This window comes from Mobula birostris, chromosome 29 (genome assembly GCF_030028105.1).
Source record: "Mobula birostris isolate sMobBir1 chromosome 29, sMobBir1.hap1, whole genome shotgun sequence".
Lineage (NCBI taxonomy): Eukaryota > Metazoa > Chordata > Chondrichthyes > Myliobatiformes > Myliobatidae > Mobula > Mobula birostris.
In genome coordinates, this window is record NC_092398.1 from 13,823,067 (window position 1) to 13,840,972 (window position 17,906).

Here is a 17,906-nt window from a genome sequence, read left to right on the forward strand (position 1 = left end):
CACTGAAATGGTTGTCAAAGTTTTACCTGCCAGAGTTGCAGCCGCAGCAAGCCCTGCAGTGTAAGGGTCTGTACCTGGAGGGGCAGCACTAATGATGTAAGGATTAGGAACAAATGTCGCTGGAGCAAGGCCGGCTGAAAACATACCTGTGTAATACAAGAATAAAACATGTAAAATCACATAGAATCACCTCCATATCTTATTTTAAACAATCACTGGGGTTATTAAATTACCTTTGTTTCTGGTTCTGATTGCTCACATGGGGTTATTAAATTACCTTTGTTTCTGGTTCTGATTGCTCACATGAACCTGAAGCTGATTAATTCCAAGTGCAACCAGACTACCAAACATTTAGAAAATTATAGGAAGCTCTTTCTACAAGCATTAAAAACTTAAATTAAAATCTCAGGAACAGGCACATAAAATGTAGCAAAATGAAACCCATGTTCACTCTACAGGAGTTATTCAAACTTAAGTAGTAGTCAAATGGCTATTAGATAGTAAACACAGATTCTGGAAATACAGAGCAACACACACAAAACGTTGGAGGAACTCAGCAGGTCAGGTAGCATCTATGGAAATAAATAAGTAGTTGACGTTTGGGTCGAGATTCTTTATCAGGACTATTAAGGAAAGGAGAAAATTCCAAAATAAAAAGGTGGGGGGGGGGGGGAAGGGCCATCAGAACCGGGGTGGGAGAATGTGGGACCCACAGTCTGGAGTTGAGTAATCTTCCGATCCTTCCCTGGACACAAGGAAGGTGAAGATTTGGTGGTTTGAAGGCGTGGATCCAGCCGAGGATGAAATGTCACAAAGAGGTCCACGGCCAATGGTAGAGAGAGGGGCCCGGAGCTTTAGCTGAGACAGGGCTTGCAGGTAACTTCGCCTAGCAGAAAGGGTAGCGTGTACAATTTGAAGGGAGAAGCAGTCAATCAAATCTAAGTATCTGGGATCCTCGGTGGATCCAAACGGAGGTTATTACATTGTATCTAATTTGCTTGAGAGCAATTGTTGTGGCATGTATGCTGAACCACTGACTGAATGATTCAAGTGTACTGCAACCAATTATAACTAAAGTGGAAAAAGAATGCCAATTCTGCTCCTTTAGTTGTTAAATGCAGCAAATCTGCTCCTATATCTCACGGTATGGGACGATGCATTTCCAAGACAGACTACAGAGCCATCCTGTGGAGTGAACCTGCAAACATTGATAAATCCATAACAACCCCACTCCAACCAGTCACAGTTTGTCGAGATCTCATTACAGCACAAAATGCCCTCAATGCAGAACTCTTTCCAGCATGTTATCACTTCCAAATGCTTACATACAAACAATGCCTGAGTGACAACTAAGGACTTTATAATCTTATCAAGGTTAAGTGGTACCACACTGGTCTATTTTTGAAGAAGGTTCCCAAATCCATGACATGCACGTTATTACTTCTTATGAGCAAAACAGATAAAATAATGGTCGAGGAAATCAAGGATTCTCCTGCTGGTCATCCATTAAGTTGCATAAAAACATATTATTTAATCAAGCATCATAGTACTACAATTTCATTGCTCCTTCTGTGTTCCCAGTACTACTGCACTGTGATTAATTACGATTTAAAGGACTGTAACCTAACTAATAGGAAGTGGCAACATAATTCAATTCAGAAAATTTCCTCAAATGGAAAAGCTGCAGTCTTAACAGTGAAGCAGCAATTATGTCTCAGAAGCCATTTCCCTCTATTTACCAGACAGTAATTAAACACAGTAATTGGAGTTGGGATGAACCAAGTGCATCTGTTTCAACATGTACCCAGTAAAAGGTTACAGGTTGATTTTAAAATCCCTTAACAATTTACTTAGTGAGCCATCCTAATACATTTTACTTCAACAAAGCCCTTGAGCACTTTTGCTCAAATTTGACTCATCTCCTTGAAAGCTCAGTGGCTCCTGAAAGCAATGAAACTATAAATGAAGTGTAGGTCCTAATTATATTGGATTACCTTCCAAGTAACAATAGGGCATCACCTTTGTCATTAAATACTGTTTACTCTTTCCCCACCCTCCACATTAAGTAACCAATTACCTACAAGGTTTTCTCTTCAGGTTTCCTTTAAATTTAGGTTCAGCACGGTGGCGTAGTGGTTAGCACACCCCTTAACGGTATGCAGGCCACTAGGGTTCAATTCCGACCACCGACTGTAAGGAGCTTGTACGTTCTCCTCGTGGCTGCATGGATTTCCTCCCACAGTCCAAAGACCTACCAGTTGGTAAGTAAATTGTCCCATGACTAGGTTGGGATTAAACCCAGGGATTGCAGGGCGGCGCAGCTCGAAGGGCTGGAAGGGCCTTTTCCGCGCTGTATCTCAATAAATTTGACATCAAAGATTCAGGTCAATAGTCCCACATTTAACATGTATTAATGTTTAATTTTCACAACTAATGAATGATAATTTAATTTTTTTAGCTGGGCGCAGTATAGGTATTGAGACAGGTTCAATATAAAGTTTCCCTTACCTATGTGAGGTTGCTGGGCAGCTGCAAGTGCATACTGCTGCTGTTGTGCAGCTGTGAGCTGCTGAACCGTCAACGCATTCTGCCTCTGGAAAAGCTAAACAGAATGAAAGAATTTTTTTTACTCTGATGCAACATATTTATGCCAATACCAGACCAACTTAGCCGCTGCTTTGCCAACCTATTATGACTTATTTTAAAACTACCGTTTCTCGATAAGAAACTGACAGAAGCATAATTGGGTTAGAGAGGCAGGTCAGTCAGTTTGGGGCTGCCTGCCCTCAAAAAAATGCTGAATGGGAAAATCTCCCTTATGCTAGGAACAGCAACTTTGTTTCCTCAGTCAAAACAACACCTTGCTCAGTCAGGATCAACCAAGTCCACAGAGAGTAAATTAAAATTATTCTCCAAATGGTTTCTGGCTGCCATATACTACCCAACCTGAAACTTTGTTTAACTGAAGCCCTATGATCTTTGGTTAATTTGCACGTGCCTGGATTACTTCCAGATCTACAAGTTTAAGGTTCACAGTAAGCGTTAATTAGGGTCAAAAACAACCAGCACAGAAGCAGGCCACTCATCTTACCAATTGTTGCTTGACCATTTTGTTCACCTGTACGAATCCTATTTGCCTGTATTAAGTTGGCATCCTTCCATCTCTTACCTATTCAGTGTTTAAACAGTGAGTGTATCCCTCCTCTGGCAGGACACTGCAGATATCAAACATTGAAAAACTCAGATCCCCTTTAAAATTCCTCCCCCTCTTCTTAAACTTCCTGTTTTTTTTAAATCTCTACCCTGATTAAAAAAAACAGCAGGTGGCAGAGAGGTGATATGTCTCTACCAAAGGAGGTGTAAGGTGTTCCTTCCCAACGCTGGCCTGCAGGTCACCCTTGGGCAAGGTGTAGCACCTGCTTGGCCCCCAACCCCCCATCTGGGTCATATGAAACCACGGGAGCAGGTGGTGGATGGTCGTATGAGCAGCTGGTGCATTTTGTAAGTCCTGATTATGCAACTACTGACACCAGATTTTAGAGTACTGATAATGGCTGGGGTCGCCCATCTTGTAAAGACACTGCCCAGAAGGCAATGGCAAACCACTTCTGTACAAAAAGTTGTCGAGAACAATCATGGTCATGGGAAGACCAAGATTGCCCACATTATACAACAGGACACATAATGATGATAATGATGATGAAGAAAGAGACTCTGACAAACTACACTTTGCTTCTTATAATACCCTTACCACAACAGTCATAGACTTTTAGTCCAGGAGAAAGATGTCCAGCCCATAGCTCACTCCACTAAAATCTTCCAATTCAGGCAACATCCTCTGAAGCACAATCACATGTTTCTTACCATGAAGCACAATGCTCCAACTGTACCTAAGCTGTTGCTCCTAATATTCAAAGTTCCAACTTATTGATGGCAAAAATCTACCTATCTGTCTTGCCACTTTCAATCAACTGTGGACTTGAAACTTCCATTCTCTATCTGTTCATCAACATTCAATAGTGTCCTACCATTCCAAAATGCATCACCTCACATTTCTCAGAATTCAGCTCCCCTGCTAATGCTCTGCAGAACTTTCCATCTGAAATATATCCTCCAGTAGCCTTCAACCATCTTCCCGACTACCCATAACACCACAAATTTCCATGGTAACCGTGTCATTAAAATATATTCGAAAGAAGAAAGGTCTTAGCACCAAACTCACTGCATGCACCACTTCACAAATTTTACTCTGCATTGCAAAGTTTGGGTAGTGATCTGTGTTGTGTATTTAGTATTTGAGGAATATTGTAAATATATTGTTTGATTAAGCATTCTTTGCTGTTGACATAATTCATTACACGTTATATGTAAAAGTAGGCGAATACATCATTACGCCACCAGGTCACATGTGGGTGTCTCGCTTAGAAGTAAAAACAAAATGAGGACACATCTCCCAGCTCAGTGCTATTTTCAATTAGCCTTATGCTAAAGGGCTCACTTCCGCACTGTGTAACTCTGACTAAAGGTCAGGCGTCAGGAAAAACAGCTGGTATTCACACTCACTGTTGCTATGCTCCAGGATATATGAATGCCAACATTGTGGAAAGACAGTATCAGGCGTTGCTAAAATGTAAACCACAGCAAAATGACAGTCATATTCTGTGCAAAAAGAACATGAGCTTCAAGGGCAAAGAACGGGATATACAATTATGAAGAAATTGTAACAAGGACACATGGTCCTCAGATCAGTTTATATCCCCTACACCAGTCGTCCAATATGCCCTTCTTATTGCTCTCTCTGCAAAATAGTGCTTTAATCTATACTTCGTGGCTGTGGTCTCCAAGGTAAAATATTTCTTCAAAATCTGGCCATTGTTCTGGGCCTCAAGACACCAGAATAACTCAGTTTCAGTCCACTAGAGAACTGAAAACACATTCAGTATTTTGAAACTATTTAAATGGTAACTTGGCCGTTCAAATAAAATTGCACCACTATTTGACAGAGGATAAAAAGGCATAGGGGTAAGAGGGGCTGAGGTACCTCAGTTTGTATTAGGAATACACGTTAATCTCTCCGCTCAGGAAAGTTCTACAATTCTCCAACATAAACTGGGCTGCGCGGAAGACAAACTGACCTGTTGTTGTGAGCTGTAATCAAACAGACTCACAGCAGCTGTTCCAGAGTCCATTTGCACCTGGCTACTGGAATAATCAAACTGCAGCGAATCCAGTCCGACAGGTTCCATAGAATCCAAGGGCACATTCTGTGACTCAACGTTATTGAAATCTTCTGTAGGCTTTACATTGTTGCTGTTGGTCAGCTGACTCAGGCTTTCTGAATTGTTCTGGTTAGGTCCAAGTAGATCCACCACTTCGCTTGGAGAGGTCTGACAGCTGCCAGGGGTTCGGCTGAACAAACAGAAGTTCCTCGTGAATATTATGCACAAGTAACATCTCATACTGATGAAGGACATGCACATTTAGCAGCAATTACACAACTACAAGTTGGTCACAGGAAATTCAAAGTGAACATGCAAAAATTAATGTTGATTGAGATTTGAATTCACTGAGATTTTGAAAGCAAAAGTTCATAACTAGTATCAAGTACTGCCTTAGACCAAAACTAAGTCTGGAAACATTTAGAACCACTAAGTCAGGGATTCCCAACTTGGGATCTGTGGACCCTTTGCTTAGTGGTCCATGGAATAAGGTTGGGAGCCCCTGCTCTAAATGAATTCCACCCCAGGAGCAGCAGCTATGTTTCTGCAGTTGTAAACCATAACAATTTTAAGCCATAACAAAGTCACTAACAGGAAGACTACATTGTGCAAGTAGAAATAATTCTGTTATTGAATAATTTTAGAATTAAAAAGATTAATAATCGCTCTGCTCACAAAGTCAAGATGGAAGTATAGGATTTTTCTCAAATGTAACATGATGGGCGTTTAAACGTGCTGATTGTTGAAACCCCTTCAAAATGAAAACATGTCATAATTGATGGTTATAGAAAAAGTAATTCTGACCAAGAACCATGTAGATTTTACCAAATACCTGAAGTCTTTATCAGAATCTATGCCATTTTGCACCACCAAGCCATTTGTTTTGTCAATTCCATCATCTTCTACTTCTTTCAGGTCCCCCATCTTATCCCCATCAAACGAAGATTTTCCTTTCTTGTCTCCTTTTTCATTGTGAGCCTCCGTATCTCCAGAACCCTAAACAAAGGCAGAGAAAAAGAAGCAGGAAGGACATTTTACCAACTATTCTAACATGCTGGCGTTTTACAGATTTCAGCACTGGTGGCAAAGCATCACTGCTGTTACTATGATTCCTGGAGAGCTCAAGTGCACATACACAATGCTCCAAGGAAGTACAATTAACTTTCTGATGTCATCAGCACTACACACGCTGATGACGTACTGGTGAAACAAAAAATTAAATAGCTAAGGAAATAGGTCACAGCTTTGACCAATTTTACTGATGATGCCAATCACAGAAGAAATTCTCAGCAGTGAATTACTTTGTGAATAGGGCTACCAATTGCATAGTAGATCCTTATGGAAACGAAATGAAATGTTTTAATGAAATACTAACTTAGATAAATAAGCCTAAAAAGTTTATAAAGCTGATCTAAACCAGATAGACCAACAGAAAAAGACCAACTTCGGCAATTAAGATCAGCCACATAAGTAAACACTTTACACCAACATCTACCCCTCTGCTGGAAAATTATCAATGTTAGATTATTACATGAATACTTTACGATAAACAGCTTGCAACTGATGGTGATTTGAGCTGGCACCACAGATAACATTTGAGGTTGTCTAACAATAGGCTGTTGGGGAGATGATAGCATCAAGGCAAGCTTGAGACAAAGAACATACATAGCAGACAACATTCATTGTTCAAATTTTGATAATAATGCATTTAACCATCTCCTATTGTCCCTCTATCTGTATAGTTGAAAATCAAACATTTCCAATACTTACAAATGGCCCTTTTCTGAGGCAGGATTCCAGTTTTTCCCCAGGAGATGAGCTCAGTACATACTCCACCATGCTGACACCAAGCCCACCACTCTCAGAACGTGGAGACAGAACAGAGTTGACTTCGCTGCTGCCATGGAATCCTTGACCAGGACGTCTCTGCACCATGATTGGTTGTGACACAGAGTGATCTGAGCAAGAAGTGGAACAAGTCCCTGTTATTAACAACCAACTCAGAACTGCAGAGATTTTTTAGTGCTCCACGTAGCCACATTACAGTTTACTAGAAATCAGCTGCACAGATGGTTTCCCCAAGTGAAATCGCATGCAGCAAAATGTAAATGTTCGTCTTTAAATAGAAAATTGCAACAATCCTGGGAGTTCCCTTCAAATGGGAATTCCAAACTTGGCACCATCCACACTGGAACCCAAAAAGCCATTCTAAAATAGTTCAAAAATACTCTCCTTTTAAGATCAACTCTAGTCCAAACATATTCAATCCTCTCGAGACGAATACCAGATTTGAGAATCCTTACAGCAAATACAATTACTCATACACTCAGACCCCACGCACTGAGTCATTACAAGATGGTTATTCAATGCATTAAAGAATTTTTTAAAAACGACAAAAATTCATTCTAAACACTTAAAACTTCTGAGTGGCTGCCATTATAGTAAACATCCAATCAGCCAATGACAGCACTTCATGCACTCTAAGCCACTCACAGCCATTCACGTACCAGTTCACGCTCTGCCTCCCCCTCGTGTGTAAACATTCTTGTTCCCTCGTCAAATTATTCCATTTTTCCACCACCCATAATGTCTGCAAAATGGCCTGAATCTGAGGACCCAGATCGGGGAGAGGAAGCACCCACAAGAAACCTCACACAAAATTCCTCAGTACTAGCATCACCACGAGCACACAAATCACGGCGTTCACTGCAAATGACCCTGACTGGGAGTGAAGCAATACAGCAAAGAGAGGAGTTCTCGACATGATTTCCTGTTCCCGAGAACTGCTTCATGAGAGGAAACTTAAGAAAAGGCAGCCAAATCTCGACGCTACTTGAAGAAGCTAAAGTTAGAGGAGGACCCTCAGCCTGGTCCCTCCTCTAAGGTGTAACCACCACCTGCTTCCCTCTTCTGCTGCTGTGATGTGTTGCTGCTCCACGGATGTACAGGTTAGGCCTATTTGTGTGTTTGTTCCTCCACAAATTAATTGTTAAACATAAAATAATGTATCATACATCTCAGGTTTGATATTTACGCAGTGCTGATTTACGCAGCGCTCCACCTCAGAGTAACGCATCATCAGCATTAAGCAGTCTGAGTGCATTGGCTGCACACATTAGGAGAGCCACCGGCACTATTTCCAAGCAAGAACTGCACACTCCTGAAAATAGCACAGATAGAAATAATACTCAAAATGAGACAGGGTAATCTGAAGCTCAGTTTCCCTGCAAGTAAGACAAATAGGTGAAATCTGGATCCACATCATTGCCAGTAGGTTGATTTCACCTCACAGCAATCTGAAAGGGAGCTTTTTTCCATACAGAGGGTACAACATAGATGGAATGAACTGCTTGAGGAAGTGGTAGATGTTTAAAAGACATTTGAACAATATTTGGATAGGAAAGGTTTAGAGGTGGGCCAAATGTAGGCTAATGGGACTAGGTCAGTCAGGCACTGACTAGTTGGGCAAAAAGGAACGATTTCTGCACAGTATAGTTCCATGACTCAACATAGAACTAAAGCAAAGAACATAATTTGTTTACCAAGGATCAGGAAAGGCATGTCATCATACCTGATGTAAATGTGCAGTCTCAATTTAGCAAAGAGGGCACTTTTACTAATAAAAATTTAAGAGATTTCCAACTGGACAGTCCAGATTGTGCAACTATTCCAAATGTTCCGGACCACTTAAATGGCTCTGTATTCAATGTCAACACAAAAAAAAAGTAAGATAATCCAGAAAAGAAGGTTTATATCCATGGTTGGGTAGAGTTGTTCTCTGCTCGTGGCAATTTACTTGACGTTTCATCGCGATTCAAGGAGACATCGTCAGTGTGCTGTTGATTATGGTGTGTCCTCCAAATGCTTGGCCTTCATATACTGTTTAAATCAGCTGAATGGACGTCATTTTAGAAACTCGAGTGATGTGGTGAGGGAATCTCGTCACTGATTAGCTAACTTTGTGCGTTGTGGTCGGGCATTTTGCCCACATCAGTTCATAAATAGGATCCAGGCCTACGTGTTTGTTTACAGGATTGTTCGCGGAAAACCACACTTTTTGGAATTCTCTTCGATGCCACGTTTGCTTATGACATGGCTTTCATTGATGCCCAGTCGAATTTGCGCCTGTCAATCTTCATGGGTAGAGACTAGGGAGAGTCAATCATGCCACTTTATAGCCAGTAATGTGCTTGAAAATTATAAAAAGGCAATGCATTCGGAGGACACACCACAATCAACAGCGCACTGACGGTGTCTGCTCACATGGTGATGAAATGTTTACAAGTAAGTTGCCCAGATCAGACAACAACTCAACTCAACCATCAACCCACCTGAGCTATCTCTCTTCCGAATTGAATGTATCAATCCTCAGTGGCTGGAGGTATTAATTTAGCATTCATACTTTTTTTTTTTAAAAAATGAAATATGCTCATGCTCCTTACCTGAAGGTCCCCATGCACTGTCTCTCCATTGATCCCCAAGAAATATCCCTTTCGGCCCATCCTTGTTTGTATCATCAGACTCCCAGAATTTCTTGCCAGGCAGAAGCTGCTGTGTAAGTAAGAGAAAAATAATAAAGTAACAGTTTTTGTCAAAAAGCACTTCTGAGACAGTGCAAGCAAGACCCAATGCCTATCAAATCACAAGGGCAACAGAAAGATTATGACCAATACACATTAATCCTAAAATCAATTAGAAACTATTACAGTAATTTGCTAATAAGCAAATAAACAGTTCTTTTCTTTGGTTCAGACACACACATCGATCTTCCAGATAATTCGACCGAGACTCTACCCCAACTGCTGACAGCAGTTACACATTAAGATGCAACAAGTTCAAGGAAATCCAATACAATGCAGAAGTTAGGTTCTAACCATAACGTAGAAATGGGAACTCAAAAGAGCTGCCAACAAATTCCATTCTATAAACTGACCAGTGTATAGAAGTGCAAAAAGAACGCTCAAATCTCCTAGAGAACCCACTTGCCAAAAAATCTTTCACGAATGGCAAAGTTATTACAAATTACCAAGTTAGTGACCAAACCATGCAGACAAAAAAGGTTTCATATTCAATTCGTAATCTATTTACTTATTTTATTTAGACAACCAGTGCCGAATGGGCCCTTCCAGCACAACAAGCTGCACCACCCAGCAACCCACCTATTTAACCCGAGCCTAAACACAATTTGCAATGACTGACTAACCTTCTAAATGGTATGTTTTTGGACTGCGGGAGGAAACGCCACATACTCACAGGAAGGACATACAAACTTCTTACAGAACTCCAATGGCCCGAGCTATAGTAGCGTCACTGTAACTGTGATGCTGCAGTTGGACGGGAGCTATTCCTGACATCAGTATTTCAGCAGGAATCTCCAATTATGTCCAAGATGGCGTGATGCATCATTCTACAAGCCTACTTGTGTCAAGTGGGCATCTGATGGAAGGCTAATGAAACGAAAGGAATTACTGAACAAGTACAGAAGAGGAAGCTATAAACAAAACACAGAAGGTTAACCTTCCTCATTCTTTCAAAGCAAGCCAGATTCATTAGAACAAGAGTTCTTGCCTCAGTGATTGGGAGGAACAAGGTCCTGCACAACCTTTAAAGGAATTTAGACTCTGAATTGCAATATTCCCCGGGTGACTAAGCTACAACAGCAGTGAACTTTCCCGAGTGCACAGCAGATAGCAGAAACAAAACATGAATGTGGAAAGAAAATCAAATAGTTTTGCCACTTTTGAATAATTTCCGGCAAATGCAAAATCTCTTTGTACCTCCAGGCAATGTTTTCCAGAAAAGCCCCACACCAATTCTAGATCAAACAGGGGAAGTGACAGAGGTAAATACATTAAGGGCATTAACGAAACTCTGAGATAGGCACTTAGATGATAGAAAAATAGAGGTCCATGCAGGAGGGGTAGGGTTTGATTGATGTTAAGAGTAGGGTAGAAGGTCAGCACAACGTGGGCCAAAGGGCCTGCACTGTGCTATAATGCCCTATGTTCTAAACAAGGCACCTTAGTGAAATCTTTCCAAATGACCTTCCAAAGTCATAGCACTTTGACGGTTCGAAGTAAATACTTCAGACTGTCATGAGTACTTTGTTCAATTGCTGGTGATATAAATATTTAAGATAAAAAGTACTGTGGTTTAAAATTACACCATCAAGGTCTAAAATGAATTGCCAATCTATCTAAAATTTCCTAAGTACCTTACATCCTGAATCTTTTTGGGCTACGTTTCGTTTTAAAAACAAAGAAAAAGACATTCACCTACACTGCTTATTACAAAATATCAAAGGGCAAGCTTGTTATAAAGCTTCAGATCCCCAAATTTATGCACAAGTAAACTTTCTGTTGCCACAATTGGTTAAATGAGACTTGAGGAGCCAGCACTGCAAAATGTGACAGAGTCCAGATGAGTGAAACAGAAGTGCAAGTCTTTTATAGCTCCTGTACTTCATCATGTGTTGGTTTTCCAGTCCAAAAACAACAAATCATCTGTCTCTTTTTTCACAGCACAATGCATGAAACAAACAGTAATCATCTCAACTTTTCAGCTCCACAATAACATATCGATACTTTACACCCTATTAATATGCACAAGTACAATATAGCCCCCTGGTCACTGTAGTTGTATCGAAAATGGAAGCCAATATCCAAACATGCCAAGCTCAGTTTATGAGCACAAGGAAAGTTCAGCTGACTGGAGAGGAAAAACATTCAGTATTCCAGTATGCAAATCATCCTTCAAAAACCACTAATAGAAATTCCAAGACTAGGTCTAGAAGAACAGGACAAGCATCTGATTTTGCAGATGTTTTGGGATTCCCCAAAATTAAACAGTTCCAAAAGCATGTTTCTCTTGCTGCCCCTGTTTTTCCCAACTTTGCACGTGCATGTTTTGGTGAGAGGCTGCCTTGTAACTCTTTAACACCCCTCCTTCAAAGTTCCAAATACACACCCAATAAAAATCTCACCAGACATGAATAAAGGTTGTGTTGCCTAAGCCTCCATGGAGCATTTCCAACCTCAGACAAATAACTATTACTCCCAAGTTCGGGTCAGGATAAACCTCCCATCTCATACTGTTAACTCCAACACCAAACCAGCAGAGCATTTCATTCTTTTTGACATTCACAGTGGCTTTTATCAATGCAGCCATCTGTACAAGCAGGACACATGTCTCCAACTTGTTAATACACAATCATTAATCTGAATTATTACATTAAATAGACCTCAATGAAAGCGCAAGTGTAACTATTCCCTGAAACTTCGGGAGCTCCAACAGTCCAACAGGATGGATACTAAAGAGTTGTTCCCAGTGGAAAAATTGGGATCATAATCTCAGGAGGGCTGATAAAGGAGACAATGTTGAACTCAGTATGCTGTGAATATTTTTAAGTATGGATCCCAGAGAACACACACAAATAGGCAGCTCCTAGGTTAAAAAGCACGTCCAAATAAATGCACAAAGCGTTCAGCAGATCCATATAACAGAGACATTACTCTCCTACAGTTTTAGGAGATGCTTTAATAGCCGAAGTTACTCAAGAGCAGTTTAACAAGACTCACTATATCACAGTGCAAATCCACTGTCCCTGAATCAGCTATTAAGATGTGCCAGATCCTTTTTGCTATCAACATGTATACAAATCCATGGTTAAGGAGCAAACATCCACTGAAATTTTGGGGCTACCTTGAACGGTTGTATCTCCAGCATAGGGCCTAATGTCCTTGGATAGACCAAAATACCGCTGAAGGACTTATTTGTTTTTAAGAGCAACTCACTTGCGTTGCTAAAATCCCAGAACGCAGTAGCACAAAAATTAATGAGAAAGGCACAAGTCCATGTATTCTAACATTGTCAAAGGATAAATGTTAGTCAGGACAATAAATTAAGCCTCCTCACCACATCCCCATCAGATAACATTAAGCACCACTTGTTTTGAAAGATGCCACTTAAGGAATGCTATCTTGTCTGAAGTACAAGCCTGTGTGCTGAAATTCTGAAGTGAGGCTGGAATCCTACTGGGACAACAAGCCTATTAACTTGAATTTCAAGAGCTGATGAAAGAACACCTATAATTCTATTAGTTAATCATTCTTCTGTAAGCTATAAGAATCTGTTGTCAAGTTTTGGTCAGAATCACAAGGTTAGGAGTCAGAAAGTTAACTACGTCCATCAGATTCTTTTAAAAAAAACTAGACTAGTTTTAAACCAAGACTGCATTAGGCATCAGTGGATACATCTGCCCTAGAAAATGAAAAATGACTGATCAAGTGGAAAAACTTTCAAAGAAAGAACTGTTGCCCGCCATTAACATGCTTGTCCCATGAGTATTGCTATATACAAAAGAATCACATGAACGACTCGCGAAGAGTATGGCAATATTGAAAATTAGAAATTTCATTCAACAAAATAGCAGCAAACAGTAAATGTCCTCAAAATGCATTCCCCCATAAACAACACTGCATTATTATTGAAGCAGTTGAAAAGGCAAGGGTCCCGAGTCTTATCGTCTCCAATTATCTTCCATGTTAAGGAATCCTCTACCACATCTCCTTATCGATCACCAAAATCACAGAGAAAGTTGGCTTTTCTTATTCAACTGCCTAGAAACTATAGAGTATTACAAATACATTCCAAAACAAACTTTATTGATCTGTGCAGCCAGAAGCAGAATGAATGTACATGCCAAGTAACAGAGAGATCTAACACAGCAGTCCCATTTATACAAACTCCTTTAAACAAACTGCCCAAAGAAGCACTGTCACACATAAGCAATACACACAAAATGTTGGAGGAATTCAGCAGGCCAGGCAGCATCTCTAGAAAGAAGTACAGTTGACGTTTCGGGCCGAGACACTTCTCCAGTCCTGCCAAAGGGTGTCAGCCTGAAACGTCGACTGTACTTCTTTCCATAGACGCTGCCTGGCCTGCTGAGCTCCTCCAGCATTTGGTGTGTGTTGCTCCAGTGATATTAAACCTGATTCTGAATCTGATATAGCATGCAAATGATATTTAAGACCAATGATGGAATAAAGAAATTGAAATCAAAAAGAAAACTCAAGTATTAGAAATCTGTAATCATAAACAGCTGAAGACGGGAAGAAATAGATTGCATTAGGGATTAAGGAATTTGTTTGCAATTAGGAAGACATACACTCTAGAAACATATAAAGGAAATCTTTTTTAAAAACTGGATAACTAGGAAGAATTCAGGAAGAGTTTGACAGTAATCACTGAACTTTGTGCTGAGCAAACTTAAGGATACACATGCAGACAGAAGTAGTGCATTAATTTGAGGGTTTACAAAGAACAGGACAAATCACGGCCTACGTCACAGGGGTAATGAGTCACTGATCCCATTCAGAAAGAGTTTTGAATGGCATCAGGTTTACAGGGTGTCCATGTAAGCCCATGACTGTGCTAAGGCAGGAAACAAAACACTGCACAGATACATACAGATGGCCATGAACAAAATATGGGTCCATCTCAGCTTGAAATTGAAGGGAATCATTTCAATTGTAAATACTGTTGCACAGCTTCAAATAGTGGACAAGTAGAGTCATTGGCCATTGAAAAGTTGGGTGGAAGTGTTGATTAGCTTTACTGTTTGTGGAAAGTAACTGTTTTTGAGTCCGGTAGTCCAGCTGATGGGGGTGGGACAAACAGTCCGTGAGCAGGATATGTGGGATCCTTCATGATGCTACTGGCCTTTTTCCAGCACCTTTCTGTACACGTGCCCTTCATGCCCTTGACTGCAAGTAGGCGGGTGCTGGTGATGCATTAGGCAGTTTTGACTACCTATCCGCCACAGTGCAGTTTCTGTATCAAGCAGTGATGCAGCTAGTTAGGATGCTCTCTACTGTACATCTGTAAAAAATGTGAAAATGGATACGCTAGGCCCAACTCTCTTCAGCCTCCTCAAAATCGGTGAGAACGCAGGTGCAAAAAATGGATTTTCCAGTGCAGATCACAACAAAGCAGTGTCCCCCCACCAGCCCAAGCTCACCACCCAGTGAATATGAAGGCCGAAAGTAGCTTCCATACCAACATGATGAGCTAACTTGGCACACGGATCAGAACCCTCGTGTACACTTTAGCATCACACCAGACAACTCCAGTGAACTACAAATACCAATACTTTTTAAACTTTGAATATCTATCAAACTCCATGTTCAGTTTTTTGTTACAAGACATTCACAGCCATAATCAAGAAAAAAGTAAATTGTAAATGAATTCATGAACAACACAGCCAAACTAACAGAAAATAAAGTGTAAGGTCATAAATTAACCACTAATCCAAGTCACCAGAAACAATTTAGACCATGAGGCACTTCTGACTGCAATATCAAGTTACAGAAGTAAGAAATTCCGGATCTGTAAAATCATTCTTAAGGAAAGTATTGTTTTGAGACAGGGAACAGAGTAGAACAAAAAAAGGTCAAATGATATATATCAATACTTCGTGATTTTCCATCGTCCATTCTGAATATAAAACTCACCTCTCCCATGCTCCTCCCTTCTAATGCCAACGCTTGAAAGTCATGGTTCAGTTCATCCATGGACCGTACCTGAAGAAATAAAACACCAATTGGAAAGAATGAGACACAAAACATAGACTTCATGAATCAGACAATATAATTGGCCACCCAAATACAATGGTAACTTCAGTAAAAGAGTAACACAACTGCTATACAATAAAGGGCTCAAAACTGGGCCAGATTAAGTTATTTCCTTATTTATAATAAATTATTTAGACAAGTACATCCCCACTGAGAAGAAAAAATTGTTTTCACCAGCCAGGAAACATTTTACTCAATCTAAAGTCACAAACTTGTATTTGGACTGAAGGGATAGAACCTTCCTCCTCATAATTATCCATGCAGGTCCTCTGCATTGTGCCTGCTCATTCGCTGGGAGATATTTAACCTATGCGTGTACACCATTCTCAAGACATGAAAGTCAGTAACACACATCAAACATGTATTGCTAATATTAGAAATGCTAATTTAAGTAGAGCATAAAGCCACACCTAATGCATCAAAGTAGTAAAGTTTCTGGTTTCACTTAACAATGGGTGTACAAATGTCCATTTATCAAGAGCCATTTGGAAACTAAGACTCTTATGGTGAATACCAAGAACATTCAAAACACCAAGTTATGATGAACAGGATTCAGTTGGTTAGTGAGAAGAGAATGCTGATTTTGGCTTATTAGGAACTTCCATTTATTCCCCAGACATCCTTGAGAACAACGCAGTCAATGAACTGCTTTGCAAGAAATAATCCCATACTGGCTAGGACAAACATTGTATACCCAATATTGCTGAGCTAAGTGGAGACAGTTTAGAACATGGCAAATTAACAGACTGTATTTATCTGCGATAGGAATGACACAGCAAATGACAATCTGCTCATCTATCTAGGGAGAGTTGAAAAGCCTCTTCACATCCTCTGCTAGTCATTACTTTCAGTCTACGCTGCAGTGATATTTACACTCGCGTGTAAAGCATGATAGGCAATGATAGAAAACACATGCAGTCACCTACAAGCTTAATATAGAATAGGCAAAATACAGCAATTTTTTAAAATTGTTTTTAAATAATGGTATGTGCAACTCTGAATTCAATAGTAGGGGATATAAACGGATTCCTTCCAGAAAGCTACATTGCATTCACTGTGGAGAAGACTAGCAGCATGGTAGGAGTTCCAGGTGTCAGGGGGCATGAAGTACGTGAAGTTACCATACCCTGAAAGAAGACTCTTGGGAAACTGGACCAGATGGTGTACACACCAGAGTTCTGAAGGAGGTGGCTGAAGAGATTGTGGAGGCGTTAGTAATGACCCTTCAAGAATCACTTGATTCTGGAATGGTTCCGGAAGACTGGAAATTTTTAAATTTTACTCCATTGTTCAAGATGGGAAAGAGGCAGAAGGAAAGAAACTGTAGGCCAGTTAGTCTGACCTCAGTGGTCGGGAAGATGCCGGAGTCAATTATTAAGGATGAGGATCCAGGGTACTTGGAGGCCGTTGATTTTGTGTACTATGTATTTTCAGAAGGCCTTTGACAAGGTGCCACACGAGGCTGCTTAATAAGCTACAAACCCATGGCATTACAGCAGCGGTCCCCAACCATCGGGCCGGCGGACCAGTACTGGGCCGCAATGCATGTGCTACCCGGCCACGAGAAAACTATATGATTTGGCGATATGAGTCAGCTGCACCTTTCCTCATTCCCTGTCACACCCACTGTTGGAACTTGAACGCACGCGAGGTCATTACGCACGCGTCATCCGTGTCAGCGCGGGAAGAAGAGCAACTCCTCGAGCTTGCAAATGACAGCGGGCTGAAAAGTATGTTTGACATAACATCTCTGCCAGCATTCTGGATCAAAGTCAAAGCTAAATATCCTGAGATAGCCACAAAAGCACTGAAAATGTTGTTTCCATTTCCAACATATCTCTGCAAAGCAAGCTTTTCAGCAATGAATGCAAGGAAAACTAAATTGCGGAACAGATTGGACACAAGGAACCCCCTTCAAGTATCGCTGTCTCCTATCACCCCTCGATGGGACCGTGTTGTTGCAGGGAAACAAGCCCAGGGCTCCCACTGATTCAGCGATATTGGTGTGTTGCAATGATTTTATATGTTCATACGGGGAAAATATATGCTGTGT

General features: G+C 40.7%; 1 protein-coding gene across 1 annotated transcript in view; it reads right to left on the reverse strand.

Annotated features, from left to right (window-relative positions):
• The window catches only part of pum1 (pumilio RNA-binding family member 1), a 95,982-nt gene that overhangs the window by 41,934 nt on the left and 36,142 nt on the right, over window positions 1-17,906 (reverse strand). Inside the window, 7 exon segments of the mRNA XM_072246846.1 lie at window positions 27-146; window positions 2,509-2,602; window positions 5,136-5,409; window positions 6,052-6,215; window positions 6,990-7,177; window positions 9,662-9,770; window positions 15,734-15,802. Coding sequence (XP_072102947.1) covers window positions 27-146; window positions 2,509-2,602; window positions 5,136-5,409; window positions 6,052-6,215; window positions 6,990-7,177; window positions 9,662-9,770; window positions 15,734-15,802 — 1,018 coding nt within the window.